At 37.1% G+C, this 23,083-nt stretch overlaps 1 protein-coding gene and 1 long non-coding RNA gene across 9 annotated transcripts; one reads left to right on the top strand and one right to left on the bottom strand.

Annotated features, from left to right (window-relative positions):
- The first annotated feature begins 347 nt into the window (after positions 1-347).
- LOC134542262 (inosine triphosphate pyrophosphatase) lies at positions 348-18,494 on the top strand. Of its 8 annotated transcripts, none has more exons than XM_063386390.1 (4): positions 348-466; positions 15,113-15,222; positions 15,841-15,991; positions 18,132-18,494. In XM_063386390.1, exons 1-4 carry the CDS (start codon positions 433-435, stop codon positions 18,488-18,490), a joined length of 654 nt encoding a protein of 217 aa, XP_063242460.1. In that variant the 5' UTR covers positions 348-432; the 3' UTR covers positions 18,491-18,494. The 8 variants fall into 8 exon arrangements, with proteins under 8 accessions (XP_063242460.1, XP_063242452.1, XP_063242477.1 ...); XM_063386382.1 differs by having other exon boundaries at positions 368-644; XM_063386407.1 differs by having other exon boundaries at positions 394-644; positions 15,117-15,222.
- On the bottom strand, positions 7,525-9,925 carry LOC134542298 (uncharacterized). Its single transcript, XR_010076774.1, has 3 exons — positions 9,615-9,925; positions 9,190-9,534; positions 7,525-7,783 (listed from the first exon to the last, which is right to left on the bottom strand). It is a non-coding gene; the product is annotated as an uncharacterized LOC134542298 (long non-coding RNA).
- Positions 18,495-23,083: the final 4,589 nt, after the last annotated feature.

Below are 23,083 nucleotides of genomic sequence, written 5' to 3'. Positions count from 1 at the left end.
TGAAATGAATGCGACAGAGTAACGCAATCTTGGATTCAAGACATGGCGTAACAATTTATTAACTTTTATATTTGTTTTAAAAATTGATATTGTTTCGTCATACCTAATACATAATTTACTGTAATGTCTGATTCTGATAGTGATTAAGTGCCAAAAATATTTTCTTCTCTGAAATCATTTGGGTTACGTATTAAATTAATGTATGATTAATAATTCATGAAACTTTAATGATTCACTTGTTTATTACATTGTTATACGAAATTATTTCTGTTTTGGACTACATATTTGTTGTTTATCTAAAGAAATTTAATTTAGTTATATTTTATTATAGGAACGTAATCTATGGCATTATGCACATAACCATAGACAAAGAAGAATATCGTTACTACACGTGGAGTTAAAAATTACTTCCCTAACTTCATTGTGTATCTCATGCACAACGTACTTGTTTCCTATGTTTTGATTGGTATGTAGCAGGCTGAACCAATAATATTATGATGGCCTAATGGTACTTGGTATATATTATGGCCGTTGAAGCAGGATACACAAAAAATTCGGGGATCGGCAGCGTTGGAACTTTGTTAAATATTTTGTTTAGATGGCTGGCTCCCGACTTTTCATTCAACTTGCGCTATCTGTGAGGGGTAGGTTGTTTAAGTGCTTTACAATCATTTAATCCTTAAGAATAAAACTTAGGGACGGTTTTGATCTTCAGTACGATCACAAGCCTGACGGCAAGGAACTCCTGAAATGCACCACTTTCCTTGCCAATACACACACCTCATTCAAACTATTCCATCTCTCAATTGTTCTCTTAATCAGTGAGTTCTTCCTCCCCCTTTGTCCTTTTACTCTCTTGAAATACCTTTCCGGAATTCTCGTTCCTGCTTCTAAGTTTCCCTCTCCAATTTCCAGCTTTGCCCACCCCACCTCACCAACCTCTGTACCAACCCCATTTCCCTCATTATCTCTGATGGACTTATTACATATCGTCGGTCTAATTAGCAAACCTCGTAACTCCACTTTGGTAAATATTTAAAATCGCGGTAGATGCCAAAAAAAATTGTAAAAATCTGAAAATACTTTTATTCTGTGCCCTTTCACTTCCTCTTTTCAAAACAACCGGCGGAGGTAAGAAATTCCAAATACTTTAGGAGATATCGAATTTTTTAATTTCATCATATGTAGAGTCGCGGTATATGCCAAAAAAAATGATAAACATCTGAAAATACCTTTATTATATGCTCTTCAACTTCCTCTTTTCATTAAAAGCGGCGGAGATTAGAAATTCCAAATACTTTAGGAGATATCGAATTTTTAAATTTCAGCACAAAACCAGCGCATTCCTGTGGCGTGCGTGCACCATTGTTTCTTGTTTACGTACGAGTATCTATTTTTTTATTGGATAATGATGTCACGTGATTGTTCGTGATAGGCCAGAATTCAAATGAACTAATACGTGATTATTTAGTTCAATTATTGTTTAAAACGGTGTTTAATTACCGCCTCCAACTTACGTGAGTTTTTAACGTTTCTAATTTTAAAGTCTTATTTGTTATTTTGATATTGTTGCGCAAGTAATAAGTAACAAAAAAAATTACGTGAGTTGTTACTGTACATCCTTTGTTACGGGTTTGTTAGGTAAGGTCAGTTACATTATAAATAATTTAAAACTAAAGAATAATTAAAATTAATTCACATTATTTTTAATATCACCTTAGTTTTAAACTATTTATAATGTAACTGACCTGACCTAATCGACCATTTTAGTTACTGTTCACCCTCTGTCCGGGTTTGTTTGGTCAGGTCAGTTACATTATAAATATTTAAAACTAAACAGCCATTAAAATTAATTCACAAAATAATTTTTAATATCACCTTAGTTTGAAAGTATTAATAATGTAACTGACCTGACCTAATCAACCATTTTATTAATTACGCATTCACGATTCACGTATTCACGAACACGGCAAAATAACAAAAATGGCGCCGCTCGAATGGTTCCACAGGTCGTGTATTGCAAAATTAAAAAATTTGATATCTCCTAAAGTATTTGGAATTTCTTATCTCCGCCGCTTTTAATGAAAAGAGGAAGTTGAAGAGCATATGATAAAGGTATTTTAGGATTTTTTACATTTTTTTTGGCATCTACCGCGACTCTACATATCATGAAATTAAAAAATTCGATATCTCCTAAAGTATTTGGAATTTCTTATCTCCGCCGGTTGATTTGAAAAGAGGAAGTGAAAGTGCATAGAATAAAAGTATTTTCGGATTTTTAGCATTATTTTTGGCATCTACCGCGATTGTAAATATTTACCTCCACTTTTTGTCAAAAATTGTTTTTTGGTACTATTATATACTCAGTTATGTGTTCTATTACCATTCCAAAGATCATAACAATAAACAATCCCTATGGGCTACAATCCTATTTTCAGAAAACCTCTTATCTCCAGCTGTCGATTTTCTGCATATTAGCATACCTCGTAACTCCATTTTGTTAGTAAACAAACACAGTGTTATTGTTGGACTGTCTATTAATTTTTTTTAAATATTATTCTAATTGTTTCGATATTGTTTGAACATATGGAGCAGGTACATTTTATTATTATCTCACACTAACTATTGTCCATCGGTTATTTATGCGTACAAAACACTTTTTGCAATAAATTATACTTTTCAAACTTTTGTAATACAGGCCATAATATCAAATGTTTTTGGAGGTAATGTCTAAACTATTGTACTACCACAAAGTGTCCGTACAGACATTTAATTCTTATTTAAATGTATTTTCAGTATTATTTATATACTTTCTTATTGTTTGAATTAACCTTCTCTCGTGTCAATGCATTTTTACGAGCACGCTATTGTTGTATTACCTTAACTTGAAAAATACTATAGGTCTAACCTGAAAACAAGAACTTATAATAAGTATTTTGAACCTTATTATTATGAACTTATTTTTCCTATGTATTGTTGGAAGTCCTACTGATTTTTCATGTATGTTTCATCCTGTTCACATTTTTTATTTGGAATCTTATTGTTTTTCGAGATATTACGTACCTGTGATTTAACACTATTGTTGTGACCGAAGGCCATGAGATGCTGCTCTGGATCTCCCAGACAGGGTCTTCACGGGATTCGGCAGCACCGGAACAGGAAGTAGATTAAAAATTAAGTTGGAAAAGGTTTTTTTGGCGTTACCACGTATAGGCTGAGGCCTAACGCCTTGGTGTTTTAAAATCTATAAAATATGGTTATCATGTATTGTTGCTTATATGGTGTAATGTAAAAATGTTACATCTCGACCCAGACATCGACAGTGAGTAAAGTTGTTCTGATCAAATATTTTTGGCTGTTTTTAAAGAGAAGTACGTTTTCCGAACATTCAGTGGTCCTTCAGATAGATTTGAAATTGCTTCTACTGAGTAATGCCGTGTGCCTTAAGTAACTATTATTTTCTGTTTTCGTTAAAACTATCTCTTTTAGGTTAAAGTGGATTAAAGTATCTACAAACATTTGTGATTTATCTGTGCCTCCGTATCTCCCAATGAGTTTAGCTACAATTAGACTCCAGAAGGGATTGATCACATGTAAATTTTAAATATTCAAAATAATTATAATATATATTTTTTTTTTGCTCAGAAAATAAAAAAAAAATATATATATATAGGAGAAGTGGGGACTGCCCAGAGAGGGGAAGTGGCGCCCGCAACGTGGTGGCTCCGAAGAAATAGTGCCGAACATAGCAACTTCAAGAGTAAGTGTGCATTCTACGTGTTGGCACCAGGGAAACGACTTCTCTACTGTTGTACTCCAAAATGTCATTCAACAAGGTGTATGAGTTGAGGAGCCGGTCTGAGACCAGCAGTGATGTGGGCGAGACTGCACCACCTGTGCCAGGCCAGGAACATACGACCACAGCACAGGCCTGCCAACAAGAAAAGTACGAGCAGGTGTACCAACATCTACTGGATGTACAGCCTGGACAGAACACACAGTCCTATGCAGCTATACCTGAAGGTATACTGGTGCTCACTGAACACAACACGCCGGAGAGGTGTGAAACCAACAGGGAAGGTGGGACAGCAGCAGCCACACCTGCAGCTGCTTCTGAAGAGGAAAAGGCACCAGCAGGGGAATCGGATATGTCTGCCCCCACCACTCCTACAGGTGACATACCATCGGCTGATTTAACCAGCATCTTGCTGATGTTGCAACGTATGAATAGCAAGATGGACACCAATGCCCAGAACATGAGTGAAAAGATTGATGCTGTCGCGGGGCAACTGGACGCTAACCTTTGCGAGTTAAAGAGTGAGCTGAATATAAGGATAGAGAGCTTAGATCGCCAGCTGCAAACAGGCCTCAGTGACCTGGAGGTACGATTGGATGCCAGACTGCAAGAGCAATCTCAGTCAGTGGGACAGCTGGCCAGTCAAATGCAAACACAGCAGGAAAGGGTGGAAAACCTAGAATCCCACACCACGTCTCTGATTAGATCTGTGGACCGAGTACGGATGGAGGGACAGGGCCAGTCGCAAGTGATCCACCAGAGGCTCGAACGCATTGAAGAAACCACAGTCACTCTACAGGCAAGAATTGAAACTGTTGAGTCAGGAGCAAGAGCAGCCGCCGAACAAGCTGCACAGGCATGTGCCAGCACTCTCCAGCAACAAGTCCAACAGCGAGTGGAAGAGCTGCACAGCAGGATGGCGACAACAAACACCTCCATGACCGAGCTACCCAGCCTGCAGCCTGCAGTGACAGCCAGCCAAGACTCACCACCACCCCCAGCTATCTCATCACTTGTCACACCACCTCATCCCACCTCATAGTGCAGCACCCCACATCTTGACCAGGCCACATTACTGCATCATCCAGCCAAACATTGGGCCGAGTCCATGCCCATGTTCTCTGGCAAGTCATTGGAGAACCCAGTCAGATTCCTCAATAAATTTGAGGAATATGCAAAGACTTTCTCATTAAGTGACAGTGAAAAATTGAAGTGCCTGAATGTAGCACTCAAAAGCACTGCTTTTTTCTGGTGGGAGCTCCAGAGCCTACATATCACCTTCTACGAACAGTTTAGAGAAAAGTTCAGAGCACAGTTCTGGAACCTAAAAGTGCAAGGCAATTTGAGGGCCCAATTGCACACGGACCGGTTTGACTGACGCAAGGGGAGTAGCCTGGAAGCTCACATTTCAGCTATGTATGAGCGTACCCGGTACTTAGATATAACTATGTCAGATGATGAGTTCATAGCAACCATGTTGACACAGCTCCCACTCGCCTACCAGATCCAGATGTCGGGACACACATACAAAGATGTCACCGAATTCCGAGTTCTGGCAGTAGACAAGCTGCAGAAGCTGCAGCGAGGGCAAGGAGCTAAGGATGAGGCTGAACGAACACCTCAGCAGCCTCCCAGTAAAAATGTGCCAGTGCACAATTACTGGCAAAATCGGCCCAGGGATGACCGCCAGGCAAATGTGCACACCCTGACATGGGAGAGGTCAGGTAAAAATGACGAGTACACCAGCCAATGGCAGCAAGGGAAAAAGCACAAGAGCAAGTACAACCGCAAAAGCAACTGTAACAAGCCCTACCACAAAACTACCTGGTGGTCAAGTAAGCAGACCTGCAGCGACGGTGAGGAGGACCCCAACAGCCAGTTCCAGGGGAAAACATCAACTGAACGGCCACCCAGGAAGTTCACCTACCCGCAGCGCTATGCCGAGTCAGATGGTGAGGCTGACTACCGTCACCAGGGCCAGAAGCGGTTTTATTCTGACTACGCTAGTGGGAAACCTGACTTTCGCCCGCCACACCGCAAGACCCCTGCCAGTCCAGAGAGAAGCTGCAGACCACAGTATCACACCGGCTCATCTGGCGGCATCCAATATCATTTTCCATACCCACCACCCTCATTCTCATCGCAAGACAATTCCCAGCCTCAACAGGACTACTTCCAGCGCAATGCGCCAGTGAATCCTGTTGCTGCAGAGTTTCAGGCAGCAGTAAACAGGGCTGCTAATGGTCCAAGTAATTGGACAGGGCCTAACCCAGCAGGTTCATCTGCCCAGCAGGGTAGCCAGAACAACCAGGATAGAGCCTTAAACTAGAACGGGTCAGGTTTGCATCGCCCCGAACTCATACCCGCTATCCAGAGCCTACATGTCACCTCTTATGAAGCTCTGTGTCTGGATAGATCGGTGGCGATCGACCCGCTCTATATGCCCAAATTTGACATGGAAACTGATCATGCAGAACTACCCACAGGTAGTGAGGTAGAACAGTTGATCAACGACCGCCTACAGTCTGAGGCGCAAGCAAGGCAAAGAAGGAAGAGTGCTTCTAAAATCAAGCAGTTCAGTATAGGAGACCTAGTGTTATGCAGGAGTGCAAGCGGGAGCAAGAAGTGGGACCATGTTACCAAGAAGTTGTTCTTGCTGTTCAAGGGACCCTATGTGGTCATAAACAGAATTCACAACAACTGCTATGAGTTGGCAGACCCTGCCACCAACATCATCATAGGCAGGTATAACCTAACCCAACTAAGGGCCTACCACAAGCCTATTGTCCCACAGTAACATGTGTTGTTTGTGTGTTAGCTAGTATAATTATTTTTTTTTTCCATGTGAAGTATAGAAACAACATTGGTGTACATGTTGTCTACACTGTGTAGTCCTATGTGATCAAGGACCTGTACATCGAACACTGTTAAGTGTGTGATGCTCAATGTTTCGTGTCCAAGTCAGGACCTGTGCTAGCCAAGGTTGTACGGTATGCTGTATTTGTTAGTGTAAGGAAATGCACTAGTCTGGTAGCCTGATGAGCTTAAAACCAGTGTGTTGTCTCGTGACGGTCTAAGACTAAGGCTCTGCCGCACTGGGATTTGTTGTCCAGTACTAACCTAGGGTTATTATGGTACCGTAATGTATGGCTATGGCATGACCTAAATGGGTATGAAGCTTCGGTGACACATGTGAGCAGGACTAGATGTCTACTAACAGTGTAATCATGTTGTTTACTCTGAAGAAAAAAAAAAACCTACTGATCCACTATAGTGTGAGCTAACCAACCTAACAAGAGTGACTACTATGTGTTAATTTTTTCGCCGACCAGCTGTGTGACTCCTAAGCAGTACATGCACATTGCGTACTACAAGCACAAGAACACTTGCAACTACTCATGCACACTCTAACTGCTAGTTACCTGCAGATATGATACTCCTTCTTGTAGCACTCTGAGCCTTAGCTTGTTGTTGTATCACCCACAAAGCTATCTTATTTGAAAAAAAAAAAAAAAAAAAAAATATATATATATATATATATATATATATATATATATATATATATATATATATATATATATATATATATATATATATATATATATATATATATATATATATATATATATTGCAATTTAAAAGAGAAAATTTATGGAAGCTTGATATGAAGAAATTTGTGGAATTTATTTTGCTCAATCAGAATGAAAGAAAAAAAAACTGCATTGGAACTGATTTATTTTGGAATTTGATTTTATAAATTATGGGCACAAATTAATTTTATGAACGCCGAATATTATTTTTGATGTGTAACACATAATTCGAAGCACTGTCATCTTGAGGATCACACTGTCACGCGAGTGACGTCACTGTTGTTCAGCAGCACATGATGATGTGATTGTCTTCTGAGTTGTTATCCACAGTAGCAAGGAACACTGGTGTTGCGAGAGAAAGTCTGCTCTTATGCTGCCCAGTTGTTGTATGAAGTCACTGTATAACAGAAGTGTGACAAATGTATAAAAGTGCAAGAAATTTTTATATGTCAGTGTAAATAGGTGTAACACCTGACTGGAAGATCATGAACATTCTTGAAATGATATGAGACTCTGCATCAGCCAGTAGCTGACAGCCTACCTAACAAGACAACAGCATTCTGCAAGTAATCTACTGTGCAGCTGTGTCCAGAGTAACAGAGTGAGAGACTGTGAACAATCAGCTGAAAGCCTCACCATATTCAAGAGAGAATAAATACTGTACCTTCATCTGGCAAGAAATAATAATACTAGTCTTGAATACTAATAATAAATGTCAAGGTATCATAAGAAATGATTATATTTGATTATGTATAAGCTTAAGTATGTATATAATTTTTCAACTGGTTATTTTTGTGTGTAAATATTTTTCTTGTGTTATGTTACTATTTAATAATCTCTTAGAATTGTTTTCCATGTAATAAATAATTTTGATTTGTGATGTATGAACACCTAACATCACATGAAAGTGATATATCCATATGTAAACAAAACCAAAATCACTGAGATCAAATTGTAAAAACAAAAAAAAAAAAACTTTTAATATGTTTTAAAAATTGTAATAATACTGCAAATTACATTAGTGATCAACAAGTTTACTCAGCTAATAGTAAACAAAATGTTGTTTAAACATTTTAAGTACGTAATGTAAATATTTTATGTTTGTTATGATTCAAATCACAAGACTGTTATGTCAGTAGAATAAGCTGAATAGCAATTCTATACTATATTATCATTGTCTAAGGATAATAATAAGAATGAAAACAATTTTAATAACTTTTCTGAAAGAAAAAAAAAATGCCAACCAACCCTGATAAGTATTTATATTGTAATTGCAAGTTTTATGGTAACAAGTTATAGAATTATAGTACAGTACCAAGGCTAGAGTACTATATGTAAACAAAGCCCGCAAGACAGTTAAACCACTGTACAACTGAAAGACTAGTTAACTAAGAATAAAACTAGCAGTACCATGGTGTAAATAGTGTATTCCTATCATATTTAATAATTATAGCAAAATATTTGTGTTTTTGAGAAGTAATAAGAAGTTAAGTGATTGTTGCATACTATACTGTATTCTCATAAGTCAAAGATAATTACATAATATATATATATATAATATATTATAAGAATTCTTATTAATTTCATATTTTTCATAATAATGATATTTTTTTTGTATGTGATCACATCCCTATTGTTGTCTTACACCAATGCGACAGTGAGGGCGAATCCAGAAAGCAACCAGTAAGCACAGAACATTGTTATGATTATTTATGGAGTAAGTTATGGGACCGCGAGATACTAGACACGCCTGTCATGTGCTTAGTGCGGAAGTGAAAACGAGTGTAGGACACGGCCATGTACTTAGCGGTGCGACGACGGAGCTTGACCCGCTCCAACGGGACGTCCGGTCGACGCCACGTCCGCTGACGCAGCTGCGTCAGCATGGGACCTCCGTCCACCCCCTGCTGTACACCACTGGTCCCCGTCTGGGACGGCTCTAGGGCTGCCCTGCGGACCGCGCCCCGGCGCTGCCGCGGGTGCTGTCAGGACCCGCCGCCGTCAGCCGCTCGTCCCCACGAGCGCGGGTGACCCCGGCACGGCACGTCCTGCTGCCCTCTCGGTAGCAGGCACCCTCCGCGATGGCGTGGAGAGGACGTTGCCGTCTGCCCCGGCGTGGATCGGCACACCACAACGCCGTGGTCACACCTGCAGAACGACTGAGGGTTGTTAATGGTACACCTAACACTGAATCGCCGTCCACTGCATTCAATTGTAAGTAAACTCACCAGTGTCCTGAGCCTGCCTGATGCTAGACACCCTCCCAACACCTTACCACCAGCACGACGACGAGACGACAGAGTTTTCGCGCCATTTCTGGAGCGCGGAGCAGCGAGGTGTTGCTTCGAGGACGGCCGGCGGTAGACAACGAGTCACTCCGAGCGCCAGCACTTGGTTGGTCACCAGTCGCGCGCCAGTTACCCCCACCCCTCCGCCAATTCTCAACCGTCGCGCGGGAACCTGAAGCGCATGCTACATAAGACAGAGACAGATGGGCTATCACTAAACCGGCGGCCACGTAGTTCGTGTCCACTGCGTTTTATTGTTACCCCATGGGACAGCTTCTGTACTACCACAAAGTGTCCGTACAGACATTTAATTCTTATTTAAATGTATTTTCAGTATTATTTATATACTTTCTTATTGTTTGAATTAACCTTCTCTCGTGTCAATGCATTTTTACGAGCACGCTATTGTAGTATTACCTTAACTTGAAAAATACTATAGGTCTAACCTGAAAACAAGAACTTATAATAAGTATTTTGAACCTTATTATTATGAACTTATTTTTCCTATGTATTGTTGGAAGTCCTACTGATTTTTCATGTATGTTTCATCCTGTTCACATTTTTTATTTGGAATCTTATTGTTTTTCGAGATATTACGTACCTGTGATTTAACACTATTGTTGTGACCGAAGGCCATGAGATGCTGCTCTGGATCTCCCAGACAGGGTCTTCACGGGATTCGGCAGCACCGGAACAGGAAGTAGATTAAAAATTAAGTTGGAAAAGGTTTTTTTGGCGTTACCACGTATAGGCTGAGGCCTAACGCCTTGGTGTTTTAAAATCTATAAAATATGGTTATCGTGTATTGTTGCTTATATGGTGTAATGTAAAAATGTTACATCTCGACCCAGACATCGACAGTGAGTAAAGTTGTTCTGATCAAATATTTTTGGCTGTTTTTAAAGAGAAGTACGTTTTCCGAACATTCAGTGGTCCTTCAGATAGATTTGAAATTGCTTCTACTGAGTAATGCCGTGTGCCTTAAGTAACTATTATTTTCTGTTTTCGTTAAAACTATCTCTTTTAGGTTAAAGTGGATTAAAGTATCTACAAACATTTGTGATTTATCTGTGCCTCCGTATCTCCCAATGAGTTTAGCTACAATTAGACTCCAGAAGGGATTGATCACATGTAAATTTTAAATATTCAAAATAATTATAATATATATTTTTTTTTGCTCAGAAAATAAAAAAAATATATATATATATATATAGGAGAAGTGGGGACTGCCCACTATTTTATACAATTTAGCTATCCATTCTTCATTTCAGAATGTCAAGAGCCAATAATGATTTCAGCATGGATCTCATGAGTATTCCTTGTAGAACATCATACATTCTTTACGATATTGGCACTTTCATTGTTTTCTTTTACTGTTTTCGATTTGAAAGCCAAAGATGGCTTCTGTTATCTGTGGAACGAGACTGAGATGGGCCTTGGTTCAAATGAGTTTGCTACAATAATTTGCAACTTCATCTTGTCGCAACTACCTTTGAGGAACGATGCCGACAAATTGATACTGTATAGTGATGGTTGCTGCTATCAGAACAGAAATGTGACTATCGCCAATGCACTCTTACAGATATCGGTGACAAAGTGTGTAACGATAAAGAAAAAGTTTCTGGAGGTCGGACACACACAAATGGAGGCAGACTCCATGCACTCGAAGAAAAAAAAAAAGCTGAAAAACAAGAAGATTAATGTTCCAGCTGACTACATTGCAACTTGCAGGGAAGCACACAGAAATCCACGTCCATATGAAGTTCATTATTTGACTCACAGTTTTTTTTTTTTAATTTGATCATGCTCAAGTGTATGGCTCTATCAGACCAGGCAGAATAACTGGGGATCCATGTGTTACCGACATCAGAGCCTTGAAGTACACTCCAGATGGGGTTATTTCCTACAAGTTGGGTTTCACAGAAGAGTGGAAGAACTTGCCTATTCTCAAAAAGAACATTACTGATAAGCCATTTAATCGTTTGCCAGCACTGTACACTGAGAGGCTGAAGATAAAGAAAACTAAATACGACCATTTGCAGTCCCTGAAAACAACTATGGAGTCAGACTATCATTTATTTTATGATAGCCTTCCTTTTCAAAACTGAAGCATTGATTTTCTGAGGGGTAATTTTTGTTTACAATTTATTGGAGTAATATTTATTGCCTCAGTTATCAGTATTTAAAAGCTAGTTTTATCTTGATGTTCTTTCAAACGAATTCATAGTCAATGTTGATTTTATGTACTATACAATATTGCTGTTGTGTATTGTATACTGTCCTTACTGTTCAATATCGGAAATAACCCTTGTATTATTGTTAGAGATACTTTTTTATAATACACGAATAAATTTGGTGCTATAGCTATTCATCTCAAAATTGTTCTAATATCAATATTAAGTTTACGCCAATAAGAAGATTTATATCTTATCAAACCTCGTATCTCCATATTTAGTTTGAATTTATGATTGTAAAACCTCGTAACTCCATTAAAAAAAAGGTTTAATAATTAAAAACTGACACAGAGTTTGTAGACAAACGTCAGAGGGTGTTTGAACTATTATGTGATGAATTAAACACATATTTAGTACAAACAAAAAAGTTATTCAGTTTTTTGCTTCTCTTGTAAAATTTGTCTTCAGGGAGTTACGAGGTTTGCTAATTAGACCGACGATATGCCGTTTTACATTATTACCTATTCTCCACTTGCCCTTGACTCACCTAGCTGCTCTGTTATGCACACTCCCTGTTCCTTCTTGAGCGCCACTGTATATGGATCCCACACTGCAACAACGTACTTCAGCATGGGGCACACCGTTTCGGTGCTAGCCTTCTTGAAAATACTGCTTCCTCCCCTCATTAGCCTTCCCAGCATATCTAAAGACTGCCTGTTCATATTTTCCATTTTCTCCCCATACCCCAGTTTTCATTGGAGAACTATCCCAAGGTGTTAGTAGCTATTGTATACTTATATATATTTATACACCCCTCCAGTGGTAGAACCTTATTTACCATAGTTTTTTGTTTTGTTTTTAGTATTACACTGGTCTTGCCAACATTTATTTTCATTCCATTTCTTTCCAGCTATTCCTCCGAACATCTAACTCTACCTGTAAGCTTCCTGCCTCTGCATCCCCATACACCATACAGTCATTTGCAAAAAAGTGCCTGTCCTCTGTTTAGTCTTCTATATCATTGATCATGATTGTTAAGAGTAATGGTCCTAGAACACATCCTTGTGGCACTTCTGATGCAACTTTACCTCCCTCTGACAATTCATTCTCTACTCTTACTATCAGCTTTATGTACCTAAGTAAGAAAGTCCCCAATCCACTCAACCACCTTCCTATCCCTTTTGCATCAACTTTGCATGTGATACCTTATGAAATTCTTTTTCAAAGTTGATGAAGCAGGCATCAATCTGTTTTCTCATGTCAACCCCCTGTACCAAGTCAGCAAGGTCACCAACTGGGTTATACATAAGTGGTCTCTCCTAAACTCGCTTCCTTTCATCCAACCATTGTCTCCTGTTCATCTCTGCGACCACATGCTTGTGCTCTATTCGCTCCATTATCTTTACTATTGCTGATGTGAAGCTTGCCAGTCTGTAACTGGCTGGTCCTCTATTATTCTCCCCCCCCCCCCCCTTTTTTTTTTTAAACTGCTTCCTTCCATTCTTGTGGATTTTCCCCTTCTCTATTGTATTACATGGCCTCATGCCATTTACTTTTCCATCCTTACCAATAGATTTCTTCCTGTGTAGTCCTTTTACTAACTCTCTAATCTTCTCTGTCCCCAACCTCAACTATTTCCTACACTATTGCTATTCCCTCAACTATTGCTCTGCACTTTGCACTTCCCTTGTCCCTTCTTATTGCTGCCTTTTCTCAACTACTGACAGGTACCATTTTACAAACACATCTGCTTTCTCCTTATTCCTGACTGCAAGTTCTCCATCCTGCCTGTATGTTCCTGATGAACCCATACACCTTCTGCACATTTCCTTTACATCCCTGTTCCATCATTTCCCCAAGTTATTTTTCTTTAGCCAGTTTATTTTCACTATTTAGTTGTCTCCCTATATCTTTTCTTTTTCCTACACAACTTCTTTAACCCTTTTTATACTCATTGTAAATAATGTTCTACCTTCCTATTTTAGTTTTCGAGTCTCTCTTCTATAATACGGTGGACCACCTCCCACAGCTAAGTATCTTCTTCCTAGGCACAAGTACCTCAAGTGCGCTCCCTATTGCCTTGAGACTCTCCCACTGCTCATCAATGCTATGAAGCTTGTCTGATCCGCCCTCCCATACTGCCATATTGTTCTACATCTGCCTTTTGCAGACTTCTTCGGGCCCATGCAAATCTCTACCATTGGTATATTATATTATGGGTGCTAATACCTTCCACCTCCTCGGATTGGGTTAATAGATCTGGTTTAACCAGTACTTTGTCTCCCCCTAGCCCTTCCTTGTATTCTCCAACACCATTTGAGTCCCGTATTTACTACCTCATAGCTCACCTTTGCCCTAATGCACCCACACACTCCTAGACATACACTTTACCCCTGGAAACTCTCAGGTGAATATTACTAAGACTGTTACTTATTTCAAAGAACACCTTTTGGAATGAATACTTGGATAATTTTGGGAGAGGACTTTAGTGTTTTTCTGTACACTTGCATTTGATACTACAGTACTGTATTCTATCTTACAATTGGACTACTGCCTGTTGGCAAGAAGCCTCCCACAGAAAATGGTGGTTTTAGTGCTAAGTTTTTAAAACACAATTTCATAATGTTTTTCCCAAACAACATTAACATATTGATTTTTAAATACCAAAAGATTTTCAACACAGTCAAATTAGGCCTGTGTTTTTAGTACATCGTCAGAATGTGTTCATACACCTTTACAAGGGGGCTTCAAAGATGTCAAATGCAATACGTAATTGTCTTTTGATAATGTGTGGTTTCTAGTGCTAAGTTTTTTAAATTGTATAATTAATAATAAATTAGTAGTAAGAACTACAGGTGTAGAAATGTCTGTGACACTGCAGTCAGTCAGCCGAGCAACTCCCGGGATAGGTAGTCTGTCTACCAAAAGCTAATGGCCTCTTGGAGGACGGACTAGCAGGTAGAGGGCACCCTCTTGTCCTTGGCGGGAGAAATCTCCCCAGAAAGCGGATGAACTGCTTGACGGTCAACGGTATGGCACTGCATTAAAGATCCTCGCTGATATTGTCAGGAAAATCATCATGGCTGGTTTCTAGCACGGATATCAATGATGTTTGCCAACATTCTTAGTGAAGATGGCACATGAAGAAGTAAGAACTTTCGACATGCTATTGGGAACATAGCGAGTCTACTCAATAGTTGTTTTCCTCTGATGTTCATGCCATCTAAATTTTTGTGCAGTTCAAATTCTACCTGATTGTTTCAGTAAGGTTTGTCAGCACATGCAACATGCCTGGCCCAGTAGTTTTTGTGACGGGAAATGCCAAGAAACTAGAAGAAGTTGTGGCCATTCTTGGAGAGTCTTTACCATACAAGGTAGGAACCAGTTAAAAATTATGTAATAGGCTACCTAACACATTCCAGCTAATCTCAACATTTGGAATTGATGCGTGATAGTCAATTACACAACTGTAAAAAATTCAATTTAAATCTAGTCTTTGCATCATCTATTGCAATTAAGTACGTGGACATTCATATAAATATTTTAAAACCAGTGTTTTTAGTTGTGTGATCTTTATTTTCCAATAGATAGTTTTCAATTTAATCTGAATTTTGCATATAGTAGCTAGAAGTGTTTTGTTAAAAAATGACATATGATAAATGTATATGGCTTTGAAACAAACAGTCCTTGCAGAATGTAATTGTATTAAATTAGTATTTGAATAAAAATATTTTTTATTAATTTTACCTTCTTAATTTAGTATCCATTTTTATTTTATATATGGTGGAAGTTGGTGTTGTGGCAAGACACTGATCTTGCAATCTTGCTGACAAGACATTATGAACATTTTTAGTAGGTACCTACCTTATATCATTGACTTTGAAAAATTTGCAGGAAAGTAGATGTTGCTATAATAAAAACATAAATGTCCTTGCATATCTGTCCTTGAACAGCCATTTAGGTAAATGAAGTGACTAATACTTTCATTACAGATCGAGAATCGAAAGATAGATTTGCCAGAATACCAAGGAGAAATGGACGACATTTGCATAAGCAAATGTAAAGAAGCTGCCAGAATTGTGAAAGGCCCAGTTATCATTGAAGATACGTGTTTATGCTTCAATGCCCTTGGGGGCCTTCCAGGTTTGTGTTATTGATCAAGAAAACTTCTTTAACACAATTAAATTTATTATAAGTGCTGTAAATTCTTAACTAAAAAAAAGTTCCTCTAACCAGTGCAAGGTAAATGGTGGCTGTCTTGTAATATACTGCATTGATTATTTGTTGCATCAAAAACTTACCAACTTTAAAAAAATTGTTCTTAATTCAAATGAGTGTGTGTACTTATGTATGTGCATTAGATGTTATACTTACTTAGTGTAAGAAAAAATTAACTTTAATTTGGTATGCAAATAATTAATAGAAATAAAATAAAAAGACTGGAGTAATATTATAAATATGGTCATTGTATGAATTCAATGAAATTACAAATTTTTACATAAATACTCAGTATTCAATATTAATATAAACACATGTATAAAATTAATTAAGTACAATAATCAATATGAATTTTAATTAATAATGAACTATTTTATAATGAAAATAAATTAAACATATGGAAACATAACATCACGTATTTAAATACACTTGAAGATACATTTGAAAAAGTTTATAGACACAATTTAAAATTCACAATAAATATATTTTTTTTTTAAAATGATATGGACCATTATTCAACATCAATCAAAGAAGTATAAGATTTTATAAGCACATATATAATTTTTATTTGTATTTAGTTTTTTTTATCCTGTGAAAATTTTGTTGCATGCTGCACGCACATTGTAAAATTTCACTCTGTTTTCCACTACACACCGAAAGAAGTATAACTTCAAAAAATTTTTTAGTAAATGATTGGAAAAGGAATGAGAATCTTCTTACAGGTAGTCTTAGACCTGAAGTTTGTTGCAAGTACAGTGAAAGGTCAGGTTTTTAATTTGTTGTTCTATGGTCCGGCATATTCTGTAATCAGACTTCAGCTGAGTTGCTCGTGTTCAGATTTCCAGGTGAATTCTGGCTGTTGACCTAGGACGCTAGGTCGCATTACTGCGCTGCCGCTGTTTTCAGTTGCTCAGAATTTATTGTTACTGTCAGTTTTCATATTAGTAGTGTTTCCTGTTTTCTAGCATTTTAAATTTCATATTTGGTATTCCAGTTAAAACTATATCGATGTTTGATAATCCAGCAAAACCACTAATTCAGCATGGCCATGGTTCTCAATGTGCTGAATTAAAGACATTTTTACCAAGGGCGGCCCTTGGCTCCACAACTAATGAGGTCACGATCTAATCCTTTTATTACAGACGCACGTGGAATGTAAAATGTTGATCTTTAAAGTATTGACCCCTTTTTAATTTACAATGTAAATGTAATTTATTCAGATTTTCATAAGAATAAAGTTGCAAGATAAATTAACAAAACCATTGTCAGTATTTTAGTTTCAGGTTGGTTTAAAATTGTGACTTTAAAAGAGTTTATTTTTCAAATATTCCAGAGAAGGGCTCCCCCCGAATCACCATCCTCAATACCTTTTGCTGGGGCCATTCTGTATCCTAAAGCCCCCTGGTAAGGCCCCTCATAATATTTGGGCCTGCAAAAGTAAATGGCTCAGGGACTCACAAAGTCTAGGGCTGCCACTGCCTTTCACTGTATATGCACTTAGGGGGATAATGCTAAGTGATCTATTTCTCATGAGTAGTGATGCAACGACATAATCATTTTAGTATGGGTATCAGTTGATATTCCCGATTTTCTGGATTTCTGAGTAATCATTTACAACTGATACATTTAAAAAAAATACAATTTCATCCATTTGTGTGTCATCCACCTTTTCCATTTACCTGTTAATATTTCTTTAGGCATCTTTTACTCCTATTTTTCTGTAATTCAAGGCTATACTTGATGTTGTGCTTCTTAATCAGTCGACGGCATGTTTATTGTGGTATGCACATATTGTATGCAGTAAAATACTTTTTTTTTATGTCATCTACCGAAAACTGTTTTTAATAAAGAATTTTATTAAGGTTTGTACTTACTTATTACTTAGAAATATTTAAATTCTGGAAACTTGCACTATGATTATTTACAAAAAAAGTAGTGGATTTGTTAAAGAAATGTATTTCCAATTGGATCGGTATCAGTTTTAATATGTTGCCCATCACCACTCAAGAGTACTTGTGAACTGTGCCAACCACTTGCAAGGCGTGTCTCGTGGCGTCTCCGACAGGTCCGTACATCAAGTGGTTCCTGGACAAGCTCGGGCCGGAGGGTCTGCATAGGATGCTGACCGGCTGGGAAGACAAGTCGGCCTGCGCGGTGTGCACCTTCGCGTACTGCCCTGGCGAAGGGGCGGAGGTGAAGCTGTTCCATGGCAGGACGGAGGGGAAGATCGTGGCACCCCGCGGCCCCCGGGACTTCGGCTGGGACCCGTGCTTCCAGCCGGAAAACTATGAGCGGACGTACGCAGAGATCCCCAAGGAAGAAAAAAACAAGATATCGCATCGAAGTTTGGCTCTCCAGGAGCTGAAGAAATATTTTCTGGAATTATGTGAAAATAAAACTATTCAAAATAAAAGTACAGATTAAAGTATGTTGCTGTGATTGTTATGATTTTTATACGCTTCATATTAGCTTCACCTGTATGTTTGTAACCGACTCCTTTGCATTCGATTTTGACCCACTTTAAACGGACAGATTTAATCTAAACTTCGTACACTTATCGAGGACCGGTGACAATACACAAATTTAATAAGTTTATCTCATTATCCTGATTAGGATAGACAGGATTAAATAATTTCCTCACCCAGCCTCTGTGTGAGAGCAAGTGAGACAACCGTGCAGTCGGCACATGCGTACCGTCTACCTACTTTCCAGCTCGAGCACTCTGGGTATTAGTATTATTACAATATATTCTCGACAGTTGGTTTGTTGGCCGAGTGGATTAAGGCAGGGGTCTTCGATGACGTCAACCCACGGATTCACCGGTTGTGGGTTCTAATCCTGTCCACGGCTAAAAGAAAAAAAAAAATTTTGGGATTGGTGCCGTAAATCCAACTGTAATTCGTCTGGGACTTCGCCAATCCTTCTATTCAAACTAAAAAGTGAAAAACAAATATAGTTTAAAAAAAAACTAATAAACACGCTTTTAAAGCACATCGAATTAAAAAGTGAAATATAATTTTTAAAATAAGCTTAAAACAGTTACGAATGAAAATACTAGTATTATTGTGAAAAAAGCGTGGGGCGTTTTGTTCCATATTTATCGTACATCGAGCGCCCGATGGTAGAGCAGCCGACGTCATCGGGAGGCTCTGGGTTCGAATCCCAGTCCGGGCTATCCAAATTTTTCTCACATATTCTATACACACATTGAGAAGGTCCTTTCCTCATCCTTTCTCAATCCTTATCCTTCCCAAAATTCTTGTCACGTAATAATTAATCCGTAACTCCCATCCTTTCCTGCTTCACAGCATTAATTTCGTACAGTATATCTATATAAGACTGGTCAATATCACTTGTTCGTCAATAACCTTATACCATTAAGTCTCACTGTATATATTGATAACGTTAAAATCTTTGAATGGCTTCTAAAATCGAGATTTGACTATCAATACAGCTGTACACATTAATAATTTGGAAAATAATTACAGTTACTTATAGTTATCACGGAATTAATAGTAGATGAGAACAAATAACAGTTTTAAAAAAAAAATTTAAAAAATTAAAAAAACCCAATTTTATAAATAAACCAAACTAAAAAGTAGAAAATAAATAATAGTTTTAAAAAAACTAATAAAAAAAAACATGCTTTTATAGAAAATCCAACTAAAAAATAGAAAATAAATTTAAATAAATTTGAATTAAAAATGTGTAAAAAAAAGTATTCTATTTAATAAAAAGCGTGGGATGCTTTTTAAGATATTATCAAAATGATAATCCTTCTACTCATATCTGTCAATAAAATAATTATAACTACTAAACAATGCACCCCACATTTTTTTTTTTAAATAAAATACTTTTTTTTTATTTTACACTATTTTTAATTCAAATTTATTAAAAAATTTTGAGTTTTCTTTTTCAGAGGAAACATGTTCCCCTAAAGTCACCAAATATTTTTGAAAATGAATCTTCATTTCAAAGAGAAATTTGCAGTTGTAAGGAACTAGGCTTGCAAGGCTGATAACACACATTGATGATGATGTTGCAGTATTATATATTAATTAAATAGAATATAATTTTGTTTGCAGGCTTTCGAGAAAAGGCCATATTAAATTGGTCGATTGTATCGACATATTGCTTTGCATTGCAACAGGCGTTATCAAGGTGAAAAATCAACTGGATGATGCACCTGCTGCAATGCAAAGCGAAATGTTGGTATAATCAACCAATTCGACGTGGCTCAATCATGAAAGCCAACCCCATGGCCGAAAATTTGTAGGATTATTCATCTTCATTTCAGAGTTAATAATTTCCAAGGTGCAGAAACAACAACAACAACAACAACAACAACAACAACAACAACAACAAAAGCAACAGTAACATGGGAAAAATAATTTTTGATAGGTTACATGGACAAAATATACATAGAATCTTGGAAAGTTTTAATATTGTTAAGTGTCTTGTTATTATTATTTTTATTATTATTTAAATTTGTTACATGCCCACCGACAGTCTTGGGACTTTAGAGGTGGGCACGACACAGAACAAGTACGACACAAAACAAGTAAAAACAAACACTATCACAATAAAAAGAGACAGCACAGGATAAACACAAAACATGAAAACAGAAATGATATAAATACCAAAAGGACAAGATAACATGATACATTACTTAGCGAAATGTAATTACATAATTATTAAACTATACACAAAATATATAAAAAAATGGATAATACAAAATATAACATGTGAGTAGAGTAGAGGACAAGTTAAGATATTGGATATAATTTAAATTACCGTCTGTGATCGGCTGTTGAGTCAGCCATTTTCAGTCGTTCTCTTGTTATGGTACTGAAAACTTGTGTTGGGTGGCGGTTTACAAAATAAACATCATAATGTAGCATGAAGAAGTAAATTTCACGGATGTGGTGTAGGCTATGCAACGAAGAAATATTATTCAGACTTTTATTTATAATTCGTTGACCACAGTCGTGGGGAAAAGCCTACGAGGTAAACATGATTTGTTTCGTCATTATTCCAAAGACTGGGTTCTTTACTTGTACCATGCTCGTAAGACACCTCGGGAAGTACCTAATTTTGGTAATCTATAATTTCTTTTTTTTATCAGTCATTTCTGTACCATGAAAAAGTAAATTGTTTTATTAGTGACATATTTGTCATGGTGTTTGTTTGTGAAGATACCTAATGGCTGCCACTATAATTAATGAATTATCGTTAAAAATAAAAAGTTAAAATCCATTAAATGTTTTTTGAGAGAGTTCATTTTATTCAAGAATCATAGAGAGTAACTTTTAATGGAACTGATAAGTATTTTGTTAACCTACAAATATTTAAAGAGTTTACAGTATGTAACAGTCAGACCATAGAACTAGCCAGACGTCTGAATTGTTACTACTAGAGATGATCCAAACCAATATTTTTCGATCACAGTCTAACTGATTGCTCCTTTGAATATGTGTAATTTTTAGCTGTGAGCCAATCACAGTCCAAGCACTTCTTGTCTCTTCTAATGGTGTAAGAAATAATTGAGTAAATGGCAAGTGCTAATGATGTAACTTTACAATTGCGAGTAGTTTCAAAACATGTACACATAAAGACACAATTTAATGCATTGATAATAACTAATATGATAAAAATGCTGCAAAAAGAAAGTTTGATTCAAAAACCAATAATAAAACAAAATATTTTAGTTAAATACTGATATAAATAATGCCATATCTGTTTTAGAACATCACTATCATAAAGTTAAAAATGTTTTGCAAGTAAAGTTAACTTTAACAAAATTAAATATATGTAAATTGTGCCCAGGGAAAAAATTATTTTGAGGAACCATTACATATAGTATGAATATGACATTGAAAATATCACGTCTTTTTCAGTCTCTTCGACAACAGTTTATAATATATAGTGCTAAAGAATTGCTCCAGAAAAGATTACAAACAAAAAATTAAAAATATAGAACCTTTCTCATTAGACACCAAAGTTTATATTTATTGCGATGGTAACAGGAACTGTGCTTCATTGGCGAGTCAAGAACTATTGAAGTTTAGTCCTATAAACTGCTTTAATGTATTCACCAAGTAAAAAAAAATATCTGCAGCTCAGATGGTAAAAGAAAAGAAGGTGTGCAGCAATTGGTTGTTTGGGAACAATCACAGTTTTATGGTCACAGTTTGTCACATTGGCTGGAGCGCTAGTCATGTCTCATGCGACAGATGATATTGCTACTTTGATCACAGATACTTCGTGCGATGAATCACAGACTGTGACTATAATTATTTGATATCTGCAACTAAATCACAGGTTGTGATTTCACGATCCATCTCTAGTTACAACCTTACCTTAAATTTAAAGCCTGTGTTCATGCCGGCCATGGCCCCATGCAACGCCAAAGACTACACTTTGCAGTTTAATCGTAACACAGGTGTAGTCGTCGTGAAACTAACCTTCCTTTTCTCTCCCAGTGCCCGACTTAGGGTAGCAATCATTAACATTAAGGACAATTGCCTGGTGGTAGCTCTACCCATGTAATATCACGTTGAAATAATTAAGAGCAACGGGAAATTACCATCATTATTAACATTATCACCCAGGTAAGGTAGTGTTAATAAAGGGAGTAAACAGGGCAATTGCCATGAACCACATTAAAAAAAAAAATCAAATTAACTGAATTAACTGTACCAAAATGAACATTAAACATCTGAGTTTCCCTTTCCGCACCAAATAATACTAGCAACTAGTCTTCGCTTTGCGATAGGATTGCAGATTTTCAAACAGCATGTGTTTGCGTGATGTATAACAATAATAATTCTAATAATAATAATAAAAATATGTATTTATCATGTTGGTACATGTGGACATGATTAGGATGTAAATTAAGCTAACCTCTGGTGGTAGAAATTTATGTACTTCTGGAAATTTGTAATTGTCATTAGAACATATAATAGCTGTAGTGCAATGGTACAAAGCTGAAATCTGTATACAGGAGTAATTAAAGAG

This window comes from Bacillus rossius, chromosome 1, assembly GCF_032445375.1.
Source record: "Bacillus rossius redtenbacheri isolate Brsri chromosome 1, Brsri_v3, whole genome shotgun sequence".
Lineage (NCBI taxonomy): Eukaryota > Metazoa > Arthropoda > Insecta > Phasmatodea > Bacillidae > Bacillus > Bacillus rossius.
Note: the sequence above shows the minus strand (reverse complement) of the source record. Positions and strands in the feature narration are given on the sequence as shown.